The 15,460-nt window shown below is 38.0% G+C and overlaps 1 protein-coding gene across 1 annotated transcript in view; it reads left to right on the forward strand.

Annotated features, from left to right (window-relative positions):
• The first annotated feature begins 3,126 nt into the window (after positions 1 to 3,126).
• Positions 3,127 to 15,460, forward strand: part of emc2 (ER membrane protein complex subunit 2) — a 48,679-nt gene continuing 36,345 nt past the window's right edge. The window contains exons 1-4 of the mRNA XM_062063588.1: positions 3,127 to 3,223; positions 3,777 to 3,890; positions 7,056 to 7,120; positions 14,747 to 14,832. Coding sequence (XP_061919572.1) covers positions 3,184 to 3,223; positions 3,777 to 3,890; positions 7,056 to 7,120; positions 14,747 to 14,832 — 305 coding nt within the window. The 5' untranslated portion in view covers positions 3,127 to 3,183. The remainder of the gene's footprint in view (positions 3,224 to 3,776; positions 3,891 to 7,055; positions 7,121 to 14,746; positions 14,833 to 15,460) is intronic.

Here is a 15,460-nt window from a genome sequence, read left to right on the forward strand (position 1 = left end):
GGAATCTCAAAGACAATAATGTTGAATATTCGATAACATGGCAAATTCTTGCATCCAGCACACCTTACAACAGTGGTAATAAAAGATGCAACCTATGCTTAAAAGAGAAACTGTTTATTATATACAGTCCAGACTTGTCATCCCTCAACAAGCGCAGCGAAATTGTATCAGCATGCCGTCACAGAAGGAAACACCTCCTAGGTAACACATGAGCCAATCACCACGCCCCTACGCCTGCCTGTACCCACCCGCTCTGTGCCCTATATAAACCATGGTATGTGAATGCTTCCATTAAAATCTCCTGATGATTGAGGAAACCCTCATGAAACAGGCCTGTAGAGATGAAATAGTCTTGTGATTTTTTCCCACACATACATATATATATATATATATATATATATGTGTGTTAGTGGGTTTTTTTTTTTATTATTTAATCTATTGATATTCTGAATGCATAGTTTTTTTTACGTGATCACTAGTTTAATTGTTTGTTTTTTTTGAACAGGCTAAGTTAAATTGAGTTATTACTATTTGTTGTTTTGATAATGTTGTGCAGTACTTTGGAAACTGTCTTCGTAAAATGCACTGTAGAAATAAAGTGGATTGTCTCATCCATTGGCGTTGTTAGGCCTATTTTAGGAGGGCTCAAGCCCCCCTAAAATGTTCTTAAGCCCCCCTAAATAATTTGGTGTTAAAAAAAAAAAAAATCTTTTTTTTTTTTTACAAATACATGCCGACATATTCATTATAAAGTGGCCCGAATATGAGTTTAAATAAATAATCATATAACCTGTCATTATTCACTCAGTTTCCCCTCACTTCATAGTGTAAGGTAGAGAGCCCCTTTAGTGCGTCGGTATCCAATCCATTCCACTTGTTCATATAGAAAATGCCCACATCACTCAAAATCCAGTCGGCATTTTCTCTGCGACCTTGCTTGCGGTCTTTGGACTTGTTCATATAGAAAATGCCCACATCACTCAAAATCCAGTCCGCATTTTCTCTGCGACCTTGCTTGCGGTCCTGCAGGTGTACGAAGCGCATTAGCACACAGCACTGCAGAACAAGAACCTTGTGTCTGCAATTGTAAATAATTTAGTTTTTAAGTTTTGTGTTTCTTGTAGAATCTATATAAAGTAATATACATTAGCCTATTGTTAAAATAATAAAAACAACATCATTAAATATATTTGTTTTATTGTATTGTTACATTGATAGCTGTTGTATTATTATAGGATGGCTTGTTAAACATTTCATAGGATTTTCAGAGGGTGGAAAAACCAAGACATTTAATATAAAATGTAAAATGAATAAATACATAAAACGAAAAAGAAAAAAAATGGTTAAAAGCCATCATCCCGGGGAGCATTTAATTTCGTCCCGTGCATTTTTTTTACCGTCCCCGGGACGACAAGACTACGTTAATCTCAAGCCCTGGAAGTTACATTTTATTGTTTGCATTATTTGTTTCAGCATTGCACTTTGAAGATGGTCCCTCAGCTCTTTGACAGCTTTGGCTCTTTTTCAGATCAGCAGACTAAGTCTTTCTTATTGGAATGCCCTCCCGGTAACAGTTAGAGATGCTACCTCAGTAGAAGCATTTAAGTCCCATCTTAAAACTAATTTGTATAATCTAGCCTTTAAATAGACCCCCCTTTTTTAGACCAGTTGATCTGCCGTTTCTTTTCTTCTCTCCTCTTCTCCCCTGTCCCTTGCGAGGGGGAGTTGCATAGGTCCGGTGGCCATGGATGAAGTGCTGGCTGTCCAGAGTCGGGACCCCGGGTGGACCACTAGCCTGTGCATCGGTTGGGGACATCTCTGCGCTGCTGACCCGTCTCCGCTCGGGATGGTTTCCTGTTTGCCCCGCTGTGGACTGGACTCCCGCTGATGTGTTGGATCCACTGTGGACTGGACTTTCACAATGTTATGTCAGACCCACTCGACATCCATTGCTTTCGGTCTCCCCTAGAGGGGGGGGTTACCCACATATGCGGTCCTCTCCAAGGTTTCTCATAGTCATTCACCGACGTCCCACTGGGGTGAGTTTTTCCTTGCCTGTATGTGGGCTCTGTACCGAGGATGTCGTTGTGGCTTGTACAGCCCTTTGAGACACTTGTGATTTAGGGCTATATAAATAAACATTGATTGATTGATTGATTGAAATTATCCCGATCCAGATATTACTTTAATTCAAGTAATTAAGTAATATTTCCAGGGCTTGAATTTACAACCATTTTAGTCACATATGTGCCCAAAATGTAATCTGTGCAACTTCAAAATATTTGGGAGCAAACAATTATTGTATTGTGAGCGAAAGTTGTGGCATCAGCCTCTATGTTGTGAATGAATAACATAGAGGCTAATGCCATGACTTTCATTGTGTTTCAGTGTATCTTGAAGGATCATGCAAGTAATTGTTTCTTGTTGATGCTGTAAACAACATGTCACTGTGCAAACCCATGTTTGTTGTTGTACTGAACACAGATTGAAACTAAACCGATAATAATAATAATAACAATGAATCATTTCTAAGTCTTTGTTAGCCGTTTGTGAAGTTTTGTGCTCGTGCGCTACGTTCGCTCGCATCCTGCATCTCCTGGGGGCTAAGCCCCCCCTGTCCTTAAAAGCTAGTGACGCCCCTGGTCTCATCCATTTATCCATTTTCTACCGATTGTCATCAGTTTTAATATATATTTTTATTTTTTATTTTTTATTTTTTTAAACTTTTATTTATAAATTTCAACATTTACAAACAGACAAGAAACAATCACAATAAGTACACAAATAGTACAAAACAGTACAAAAAGAGTACAAAGCAGCGACAGGGGGTTATACATTTAAAGTAACTAAAATACAATGCAAAAAATATATATATATATAAAATAAACAAAGTGCAAAGCCATAGGCTCACTCAATTTCAGTAAATAACTTTAATTTGGAACACAGCATCATTGTTTTCACAGCTTTTTGGTTGTTAGAGGTAGAGTGTGTTTTAATGTAGAGTTCTAATTCTTTTTTAAAGGCACAAAAGACAGGTCGTGTATTGAGAAACTTACATTTATGAATATAAAACTCAGTTTTAATATATAAAATGATACCCGATCTGATTACGCGTCCATATCAGGCCACGCCCACCAATAAAGGCTCGATGACGTGGGGCAAGTCTGTTGTCAAAAATAAAAAATGGCGTCGGTTTCAGAAATGTACGATGTCGGCTGGGAAGGTAAGCCTCCCCCCAAAAAAGTTGTTTCTGGAGTGTTTTTTGATGGTTATGTGGTTATTATGGCACTCGGTTTGTACAATAGTATAAGAAGGTCGTTTGGTTTGTGATTTAAGGTGACATTGCAGGGAGAAGTTAGCCGCTAGCAAACAGCGATGCTAGCTTTAGCGTTGTCATGCTTACAGTTGCTTATGCAATGTTAATAGCGGCTATTCATTGAGGTTTATGGATACAGTATTGTATTGCCAGAATGGGTTGTGTGTTATCAGCGATTATATTGATTATGGTATGGGCAATGGCCTCATCTTCTAGCGACTGCTTTTGCAACCGTTAGCCGTAGCCGCATAGCAGTGGTTGTTTTGCCATGCAAATATTACACATCAATATAGTAACAGTGAAGCACATGCAATTGACTACTTCTGTCTTTATTACAGATGTATGCTACGTGCTGTCTCACATCCTTGCACGACATGCAGTGCAATACTGCATTCTGCCTTACCGATTGATAGACCTTGCAAATTCCAGTCGCTTTATTGCTGCACGGTTGTGTCCGCAGAGATGAGAGACAAGCTGCGCAAATGGAGAGACGAGAACTGCAGAAACAGCGAGCAAATAGTGGATGTTGGTTCAGAGCTCATCGGTGAACATTCATCGAAACTGGGGGATGACAGTAAGTGTGTTGTTTGTTAATAATTGGGCATCAGGAATTCACTAGGCCAGTCGTCAATTGAAGTCCTCTCTGCAGTACGGAACTATATTATCTATACAGTATTAGGTATTGTTAAATTGGAGAGATACAATTCTGCACAAATCAAGCCATCGCATATTTGTTTTGGAAAAATTTAGAAATTTGGAACCTATATTAGTGTTGTCCCGATACCAAAATTATTTCAATACTTTTCGGTACTTTTCTAAATAAAGGGGACCGCAAAAACTTGCATTATTGGCTTTATTTTAACAAAAAATCTTAGGTGATTAAACATATGTTTCTTATTGTAAGTTTTTCTTTAAATAAATTAGTGAACATACAAGACAACTTGTCTTTTAGTAGTAAGTAAACAAACAAAGGCTCCTAATTTAGTCTACTGACATATGCAGTAACATATTGTGTCATTTGTCATGTTATTATTTTGTCAACATCATTAAGGACAAGTGGTAGAAAATGAATTATTAATCTGCTTGTTCATTTACTGTTAATATCTGCTTACTTTCTCTTTTAACATGTTCTATCTACACTTCTGTTAAAATGTAATAATAACTTATTCTTCTGTTGTTTGATACTTTAAATTAGTTTTGGATGATGCCACAAATGTAGGTATCAGTCCGATACCAAGTAGTTCCAGGATCATACATTGGTCATAGTCAAAGTCTTCATGTGTCCAGGGACATATTTCCTGAGTTTACAAACATAATATAAATTTAAAAAAAAAAGAAAGAAAATGTGATGCCAAAAAATATCGATGTAATCATAGTAGTATCGCTCCTGTACTTGGTATCATTACAGTGGATGTCAGGTGTAGATCCACCAATGGCATTTGTTTACGGCGTGGCGGAGTTGGGAGAGTGGCCGTGCCAGCAATCTGAGGGTTACTGGTTCAATCCCCACCTTCTACCATCCTAGTCACGTCAGTTGTGTCCTTGAGCAAGATACTTCACCCTTGCTCCTGATGGGTCCTGGTTAGCGCCTTGCATGGCAGCTCCCGCCATCAGTGTGTGAATGTGTGTGTGAATGTGGAAATAGTGTCAAAGCGCTTCGGAGTTCCTTTAAAAAAAGGTAGAAAAGCGCTATACAAGTATAACCCATTTACCATTTACCATTTAGACGCCGGTGAGCTACGGTGTGTAGTGAAGCATGTTTAGCTATTCTTCGTCCTGCAGGGACGATATTTGTAAGAAACATACTTTATTTGTCGCCATGGAGGCGAGGATTAGTGATTTAGAAGCACTGTTGGGACTAACGCGTTACTTTGTAACGCTTTAGTTTCGGCGGTAACTAGTAATCTAACGCGTTATTTTTTGACCCAGCCACACACTAAGAAGTTGTAGACATCCATGCTTTTCCTAGTTTTCATCTCTTTTGTCCTGTAGAATGGTGTCTGGAGCACCAGATAATTAAAATGTCTGGGAACGCGACCTACGAATAATCCTTTATTACTCAACAAATCTTTTTTTGATGACGTATAGGGATCTATTCCATTGCGTAGTTAGATTTTTTGCTTGTATCTGCTTTTGGCATTAGGCCTCTTGCGTACTTAGATAGTTTTTGCGCTGCTTGCTGCACAACAGCCATCTTGGCTGGGTTGACCACCACTGTTTTTCACTTTCGGGAAGAAGTCACGTCACATCACGGAATACAAGCAATATTGGCAATCTGGGGGAAACCCTGGTAGGGGTGTATTACTAATCCAATTTTATACCATATTAAGCAGTTTTGTATACATTTAAATGTGAAAGGACAAGTAGTATAACTGCCTTGTGTCTAAAAATCTACTTATTTATCAAATACAGTGCAGTTTAGCTTTTGGATTGCGGGAGTTATAGCTAGCTATAGGACCAAGCAGAAGCCAGAGCCTGAAAACATTCTTCAGTCATTCGTCTAATATAGCCTCTATTTGGCCTTAGAGGTGAAATACGTTAAAGGACAAATAAAATACAAAAAGCACTGCGTGATCAAGGACAGGGCCACACACTGCAACTATTACCACTAATGTTGCGCTTTAGCCAATAAGAGACTTTAATTTGCTAAAAACTATTTGTCCACACACAAAAATATTTTACCAATATTCAAATTTAAGCAGCTTTATGTTTTGTATTTTGTTCCTTTCCAGTGCAAAACCAAACCGTGACATTAAAACCAAACAAAGGTTATGATGTTGTTCCACCCCTAATATTTGGTTTTATCAAGTATTATCAATCTTATTATTTTTGGTAATCCACATACTATAGCCCTGCGTTCCACCAATCTTGAATGAATGTGGCATACTTGCATGTACATTAGAGATGTGCGATGATGGCCCGAAAGTCATATCTCTACACGTTCTAGCTGAATCGGTATAAATGGTCAAATGTATCCAAAGTTAGAAATGGATTGAAATTTTAGTCAAAACAAAATCAAACATTCAAAATGTTGCCCTAAAAACAAATGAAAAACTAAAAAAAATGGAAATATCAAACTAGATGCTAGGTGAAATTAACTCCAGTTTTGGGGCGGTGGGTAGTGCGAAAGGCAGATAAGAGATTACATTTTCCCAAACACGACACATGCACTGCCGCATCATCATGGATTGATTGTAATGCAATCACTCCCCGTCAGCCCTATTATGGTAACCATCGTTTTTTAAATACATCGATGTCTATAGATGGCACATAATAATGGAAAATTCTAATGTATTTTCAAATAGCAATTTTCCAAATTGTTTAAGAGCCTTTGCAAATGACGGAAACTACACTCACATCTTCATTTTAAATTCATTGCGACTATAGTATTTTTGGACTGAACTATATGTCAAATGCCAAAATGCATGCATGCAAACTACTCACAGAAAAGGTCAGAGCTTAGAATCCAACCCACTACCTTTTAACTGTGAGGCAGACGTTTTAACCACATGCCTAACCATGTTGCCCAATGTGGAAAGTTTATTTCCAAAATACTTTAAAATCTTAGTTTTTGCGTCATGGAAGTTTGTGTGAGTTAAAAGATGTGCAGCTGGTGGGTTAAACAGTCTTAAGTTTTTATGTGAATTCTACAATTCAACATTTTATGCCACGTTGTATCAAGCAAGGAAATGGAAAGGGTGTTAACACAGTCTCTCTTGTCTGTCTCTCTTCTGCCCAGTATGGATTATTTATGAGCAGGTGATGATTGCAGCTTTGGACTGCAGTCGGGACGACTTGGCTCTGGTAAGTTTTATAGTGCTTCTTTATGCACCCATTTTTTCTCTTACAGCCATTCCCACTTGCATCTGTGTCTTTGCCAAATGTGCAAGTACAATTTGTATTTGGCCAAATGGTAGTATTTTGTTGTTTAGCAAACATAACCAGATGTGGGTCAGTCTAAAAGGGGACACTAAATTTTCTTTGGGGTTACCCCAACCTAGAGCGAAATTTGACGTTTTTTAAATAAGTCTTCATTAGTTTAAAAATATTATTATCCACTCCGTATATATGTGATATAGGGAAGGTGTAACTTAGTCATATTAATTAGTTTTCTTTTTGCCATATATTATGATAATTAAGCAAAGAAAGATGGCTTCAGATTAAGGTAATAGACACACAATCAGGTCAAATCTTGACAGGATGGATAAACTGCATTTCGGATGGTAAAATGTGAGTCATCACTTCACTAGGTAAATATTTTATGCTGTATTATAGTGTGCAGGTGGTCATAAACTTGCCAGTCAGTGTATACAGTAGTGTTTTCTTTATATCAACATTTCGGTACCAGTACCAAAATGTAATTTGATTCTTTTTGATACTTAAAAAAAAAAAAGAAAGAAAGGGGAATCACAAAAAATTTCAATATTGGCTTCATTTTAGCATACATATTTTGAAACATTTAACATACATTTGTCATTGCACTCAAAGATATAAATATAGATAAGATAAAACGTTTCTGAATTCAGCTTTCTCAACTGTATATAATTGGCACTTGATTCATACAGATGTACAGTCACTGCCCTGTTGAGCCTTTTAGCATCTTTGGAAATTCAGTTTGAGTACTTCGCATGCTGCTCAAAAACAGCTTGAATGGTGGGTTGCTTGTGAATAGGTGGCACTGGGTGGAGTCACTCTCCATAAACCAACACCAAAAGCAGACTTCTGTAATTGAAAAAGCAAATGATCGTTATATGTTTGTCATACTAGCAGTGGCACTAATTAATTGAATATACATAACCTAGATTATATTTTGATGCGGCTGATTACATATAGCCTGCCATAATTAAAGGTTAGATTGGAATATAATAGAAACCCTTATTGACGTTGTATTAAATGCTTCATGATTTATGATTGCCACTCTTGCTTGGTCTGTGCTTTAAGACAAGTACAATAATCAGTAAATACTAAAAACAATACTATGGCTAAACTACCGGTAAACAGATAAGACATGCAGCAGGTAAAACACACATTGTTAAAGATAAAACACAAATTTTAGGGATTTGTTACGGAATTCAGTCAATTCATTTGCATTATTTTACGCTATCTGGGCAGTTTTGACTCTGTTAATATGCTAATAATTGGCAACGGGCCAACCAGCTGTATGTGGCGTCTATGTGTCTATTTGGGCACAACAGGAGCTACAGCTAGTTAACTACGTTCTTACCTGTTGGCCTTTAAACTCCTTGTATAGGTTTGAATGTTTGTTCTTTGAATGTTTGCCTAAGTTTGAAATATGGTTGTCCCGATACCAGTATTTTGGTACTGGTACCAAAATGTATTTCTATACTTTTCAGAATAAAAGAGACCACAAACAAATGCCATTATTGGTTTCATTTTAACAAAGTCTTACGATACTTTAAACATATGCTTCCTATTGCACTCAAAGAACAATTTTAGAAGATTAAAATTAAAATGAAAAGTCATTAAACACAGTGGGCATTTTTTTTATTTCACTCATGCACAATTGTAAATTGTTCTTTAATACATATAGCCTGTCATAATCTAGGATTAGGTTAGAATAAAATAGAACAGTTTTATTGACAATGTTTTTTGTTTGCCACTCTTGGTCTGTGCTTTATGACAAATACAAGCATTACTAAATACTAAAAACTATATGGCTCAAAGTACACAGCTAAGACATGTAACAGGTAAAACACACATTGTTAAAGATAAAACACAACTTGTAGGAATTTGTAACAAAATTATGTAATTTCACCAGCATTAAAAGTACACAGCTAAGACATGTAGCAGGTAAAACACACATTGTTAAAGATAAAACACAAATTGTAGGAATTTGTTACAAAATTCTGTCATTTCACAAGTATCAGTTTACGCTATGTGGGTGGTTTGGACTGAACTAATAAGTGGCAACAAGCTTGCCAATTATTGCGTGTGCGCGTTTATGTGCATAGCAGGGGAGCAGGTTAACTACATTACCTGTAAACTCCTTGTGCAGGTCTGGGTGATTGTTATTTAAATGTTTACCTAATTTGAGCAAAGATTGTAATACTTTAATGCCATCTTTGGGGAGGCATGTTTTAAAGCAGTGGTCCCCAACCTTTTTTTAGCTGCGGACCGGTCAACGCTTGAAAATTTGTCCCACAGACCGGGGGGGGTTGTATTATTTTTATTTTTTTATTTATTTTTTGTCATAAAGAAATACAATCATGTGCGCTTACGGACTGTATCCCTGCAGAATGTATTGATCTATATTGATATATAATGTATTTATTGTGTTTTTTATGTTATAAATAATAAATGATAAATGGGTTATACTTGTATAGCGCTTTTCTACCTTCAAGGTACTCAAAGCGCTTTGACAGTATTTCCACATTCACCCATTCACACACACATTCACACACTGATGGCGGGAGCTGCCATGCAAGGCGCTAACCAGCAGCCATCAGGAGCAAGGGTGAAGTGTCTTGCTCAAGGACACAACGGACGTGACTAGGTTGGTAGAAGGTGGGAATCGAACCAGGAACCCTCCGATTGCTGGCACGGCCACTCTACCAACTTCGCCACGCCGTCCCTATGTTGATTTAATTTAAAAAAAATATATATATATATATTTTTTTTTTATTTCTTGTGCGGCCCAGTACCAATCGGTTCACGGACCGGTACCGGGCCGTGGCCCGGTGGTTGGCGCTTCCGTGTATAAAGCGCCACCTTTATCGGTAGTATTGAAGCTCAAAAACACTTCCATATTGCACTTCACGCATCCTCTTTATTAACCAGTAGAAATGCAGTTTTTTGCCATATTTCTTCTCTACACTGTTTTTGCTTGTATGGGCTTTGTGTGTGTGTGCTGACACTCAACATCATGAGCTTTGGCTCTCTGTATGTCACCGCCGTACCGCAGCATGCGGATGGAAAAATAGTACCGGTAATTTTCAAAGGCAGTACAGTATCGTTTTGCATTCATTAGTACCGCGGTACTTTATTTGGACCAGTATAATGTAGAACCCTAGAATGAAGTATTGCCACCTTTGGTGAGGCATGTTTTAAAGCACTGCTTACAGAGCGGCGCTTCATTGCTTTAGTTCCCCTTTATCTTTAGTTTTGAAGCCAAAATACCTCCATATTGTGCTTTGCGTGCCCTCTTTATTAACATTTAGAAGAGCCGCTTCTGCTTTTCTGCCTCTTATGGCTCCGCTTGTATGTGCTCTGTGTGTATGTTGACTCGGCTTATAGTACCAGCAGCGTCACGAAAAAAAACCTACCGGTATTTTTCAAAGGCAGTATAGTCCATCCATCCATTTTTTACCACTTGTCCCTTTTGGGGTGGCTGGGGGGGCCTGGAGCCTATCCCAGCTGCACTCGGGCAGAAAGTAGGGTACACCCTGGACAAGTCGCCACCTCAAGGCAGTACAGTATCTTTTTTTAAATTCATTAGTTCAGGTATACCGTACAACCCTCATATTTGAAAAATTCTGTTTAGTGCTTGGTAGAAACCCTTGTTGCCGAAAAAAGAGGTCAGATGTTTGTTTTGTAGTAGGTCACCAGGGCTACGTGCAGGATACTCTGCAAATCCTAAAGGTTTTGAGTCTGTCACTTGGCAACTCAAAAGTTTTGACATCCCTCCACAGAAATGGGATTAAAGTCTAGAGATCGGTGAAGTCACTCCAGGATCTTAATATGCTTCTTCTTGAGGCACTCCTTTGTTCCCTTGGCCATATGTTGTGGGTCATTGTCATGTAGAAGACCCATCTGTAACCCATCTTCAGGGTTCTGGCAAACGGCTGGAGCTTCTCATTCAAGATGCTGCGGTACATGCTATCATTCTTTAGCCCTTCAATGCAATAAGGTCTTCCTGTACCCTTAGTAGAGAATAAGCCCCAAAGCAGGATGTTTCAACCTACATTTTTGAACAAGGAATTGGTGTTCTTCCTATTCTGCATTTAATGTCCTTTTAACGTACCGGTAGAGTGGGAATAACAAATTTACTTTAAATGCCTATTTGTGTTTCATTGTATCCATTAAAACCATATTCAATTGTATTTACAGTCCGCAAAGTATGTAAATATACCGTCTAAAATGTCACAAAAAGCCACAAATTCAGTCAGCCGTTTTAAATATTCTGCTCCGAATACTTTTGGTAATTTCCGTAGATTCTATGTCACTTGAGTAACACTTCTGCACTCCGACCATGTTATTACATCAGTCAAACTTGAAATACACAAAGATTTGAAAACAATGTGCTGTTTTATTATTCACAAATCTTATGTAAGTCAAGAACAAATATGCTTGGCTTTTATGTATTTGAAATCGTAAATACATAGCTAACAATTGAGTCAACAGATCGAGGGTCCTCTGTTGCTCTCATTGTAACTTCTCTAAAAACATCCAGAAACAGCCAACAATACTCCATTGACATGTCGTGACCTAAAAATTAACCAAATATGAATAATATTAGCTGCACATTGGTAGCAGTGAGCTAATGCTAGCATATGCTGCTTGTTGTCGATTATAATTAATGCATCTTTCACCTGGTAGTAGACAAATATGGCCATGGACGCACAGGCTGGTCGACTTTCCCTCCCCAGAGGTAGCAAAAAAGACACACAGGCTTGTTTTTAACCCTTTGTGTGGATTGTGATTGACTCGTCATCTAAATGGAATTATGTGAGCGTCCTGTCAGTTGACATCCTAGTTACAGTAAGTGTTTATTTTATTATGGTTTAATATAGTTAGTTTGTATGTTTAGCACCTAGCAATGCTGTGGGTGCTAGTGGCACAATAAAGCTGCATCCAAGTAGCAGTCAGCTTTCTTAAAACCTATTGCTCATCCTCTTTGTGTACGGGCTCAGAAATATAAGGTCATCATTTTTCCCAAAGTAATCGTTGTTAATTCTCACAAAGTCTGCTTGATTCGCATTGTTGTTGATGGGGAAATGATCTTTGGTTCCTGACGCAACGTCACGGGAACACCTGACTGGCTTCCTCATTATCTTTAAAAATAACTCGGGACTTACATGAGATTGATTATATCTATGTATTCGCAAACTTTGGAAGTCTTTTGGTGTTATAAATCAGATATACAAGGGTAATAGCTTCAATATAGAGGCAACTTGTTTTTCCATTCTACTGGTACTTTAAAATCAGTAAATGCCTGATTTACTAAAGGTTGGGGTGTACTAAAACACATGCAAACTTGATAGCACTGCAAAGCTGATCTACTAAACGTGTGCAAAGTGGATTGTGTCTGTTTAGTGAGAAGAATAAGACGTGCAATCCATTTTGCGTCTGTCTTCTTTAATATGCGAAATATACGCTGATCATCAAAACACCCACAAAACTGGAAGGAGAAGATGCAAGTATAACTGTTTAACACGCACTATGTAATTTATCAACACTCATCACCATTTGCGAGCACTATTTAGCGTTTTATTTAGCACGGGTCAGAAGAATGTGCAAACTGAAAGTTCCACAAACGGCTGCAGGATCAGTGCTTGTGCTGCACAGGCGATGAACAGAAGATAATTTTCCGTCCTATTTAGCAACATCATTTTATAATGTTATGGCTGCTAGAGGATTTACATGGCTGATTAAAACAAATTCAATTGATGCGTTTTGGTGTCCTTTAGTATTTTTTTAATGACATTTGTTTTTCTCAAACAGAATATGTATTATTAAAAGATTTCTTATATATAAAAAAAAAAATTCTTTAACTGCGGGTTCTTTCGTCTCGAGGGAAGTAAGTGCAGCCTCTCAACAATGAGCGCACATTCAGTGGTAAAAATAAAATAAAATAGTGGTTTCAATGTAGATGCACTATAGGAGTCTGACTGCTTCTAAAATGCCCATAAAAAGTAGTTCATGTCTCCTGCATGTTCTGAGTTCAAACCCCGGCCGAGTCATACCAAAGACTATAAAAATGGGACCCATTACCTCCCTACTTGGCACTCAGCATCAAGGGTTGGAATTGGGGGTTAAATCACCAAAAATGATTCCCGGGCGTGGCCACCGCTGCAGCCCACTGCTCCCCTCACCTCCCAGGGGGTAATCAAGGGTGATGGGTCACATGCAGAGAATAATTTCGCCACACCTAGTGTGTGTGTGTGTGACAATCATTGGCACTTTAACTTGAACTTAAAACCATGCAGGACTGCACATCGTGTGCAGTAAATGAGAGCGTCTCCATGGTAATGCCCTATATAGTAAACGCAAAATCCTTGTTTAAATAAGGCGGTCTGCACTATTTTCCAAATTTACACGCAGTGTTAGTAAATCACAAGCAACACACAGTACACTTTATTTTATAGATTGCACATGTTGTTTTGCGTGAGGTATTTGGATCTTAGTAAATGAGGCCCTAAGGGTCAAGTTAATGTCAAAGAGCTCCATTTTGGTTCCACTACATCACTTTCTCCCTGGTTTTCCCTGTATCATTTAGGGTTTTAAGGGATACTTTAGAGGGGCCTGTTCTTGAATGCACTAAAGGCTCATGCCTTACTGGGGAGTGTTAGGGTGACCATAGTCCCAGCTCACCGACTTTTGATTTGTATTTTGTTTATTTCTCCCGTTTTGGAATTATCGATCTAACTGTAGTCACTGTCTTACCAAGCTCCTGAAGGGACAGGACTGATGTGTGCTTCATGAGTACCAGTCTGTGTGGAGCAACATTATTGTCGTTTGGTAGGGATCAAAATACTTTCTTCACAAAATTCTCCTTCATTTCACTCTTCACAAAAATCATATACCACCTTTTATATAATGTTTTTTTAGGTTCCTTTGTTTATAATTTGTTTAAATAATTCTACCCTAGAATATGAAGAGTTCATGTATTTTTATGTGGATACATTTAGAAAAAAACAAGGGATCACATATTTTTTTCCTCCGAATTGTATGTACACATCTTGTCCTTCAGTTTATCTTATACATATTTATTTCACACTGTATCAATCACACCAGAATTAGAGGATGCTTGTTGGGATAATATATGGTAGTCTGCAGCAATTTATTATCAATTGTTCTATTAAAAATACCACAAACAGCTTGTGGATGGGTTGTTTAATAGAGATACGTGTTTAAACCAAACTCACAGCCAAACCATCTGAAGACTAGTTAAGACAACAATGTAGCTATGTCATTTGAGCTTTGAAGTAAGAATGGCAAAAAATAAGTAAGCAGTTACCATGGGCTGTAGGGCAAGCTCACTTAAATGGACAACAGAGTACAAAATAAACATGGATGTGTATTTGGTAAGTTTGAGGTTATGAAGGCAAAAATCAAATTTTTTATTTTTTTTTGCAAAGTGTCTGTGTGTGTGTGTAGAAGAGAAAGAGAGGGGAAGTGAGTGAGTGGAGCATAAAATAGTAGATTCAGCCAAATATAATTGGTGTCTCTTCTCTGGCCACATCCTTGCAGACCTGTCTACAGGAACTGAGAAAGCAGTTTCCAGATAGCCACAGAGTGAAGCGATTATCGGGCATGAGGCTGGAAGCTTTGGAAAGGTAAGCACAGGACACCACATTTTGGGAAGATGGGACAAAACAGCATCACTTGTATGAATTGTACTTAGGAAGGTTACAAAATGAGAAACAATATCCAGATTATATGTGAAACAATAGTCAGAGTTTGTATATGTTCAAAATGAGTTTGGAGTTGGCCATATTTATGTTGGATTACCCAGCATTAATTTACTGAATTGGATAATATAGAGAAAGCTTTCACGTGGGGTTGCCATGTATAGCCCTCCAGTCTGTGTAAGGGTTTCCCAGTAAGAAAGTGGTCACATCCCACTGTTTTTTCTCAGGGTCCCTCAATCGCTGGTTTCATAACTTTATTTCCTGTCCGGTTTTGGTCAAGCTAGTGTCTTGGCCCTGTAAATGTTATGTTACTTAAAGTGTTTTCCTTTTTCTCAATGATTTATTTTATTTATTAATGTATGGAGTAACACTCAGGTGTTTGTCAGATTTAGTAGCCTGCACAGCGGAAGCTCATTGGTAGTAGACAAATTTAGACTTCAGGACTGCTTCAAACAGCTATTTCCAAACACCCCCACCTTTTAAAATCACAGTGGCTTGCTGCCTTGTGCATCTGAAATTTTCCTAAGTGTGGCTGAGCAATAAACTGAGTGTG

Source organism: Entelurus aequoreus, linkage group LG11 (genome assembly GCF_033978785.1).
Source record: "Entelurus aequoreus isolate RoL-2023_Sb linkage group LG11, RoL_Eaeq_v1.1, whole genome shotgun sequence".
NCBI lineage: Eukaryota > Metazoa > Chordata > Actinopteri > Syngnathiformes > Syngnathidae > Entelurus > Entelurus aequoreus.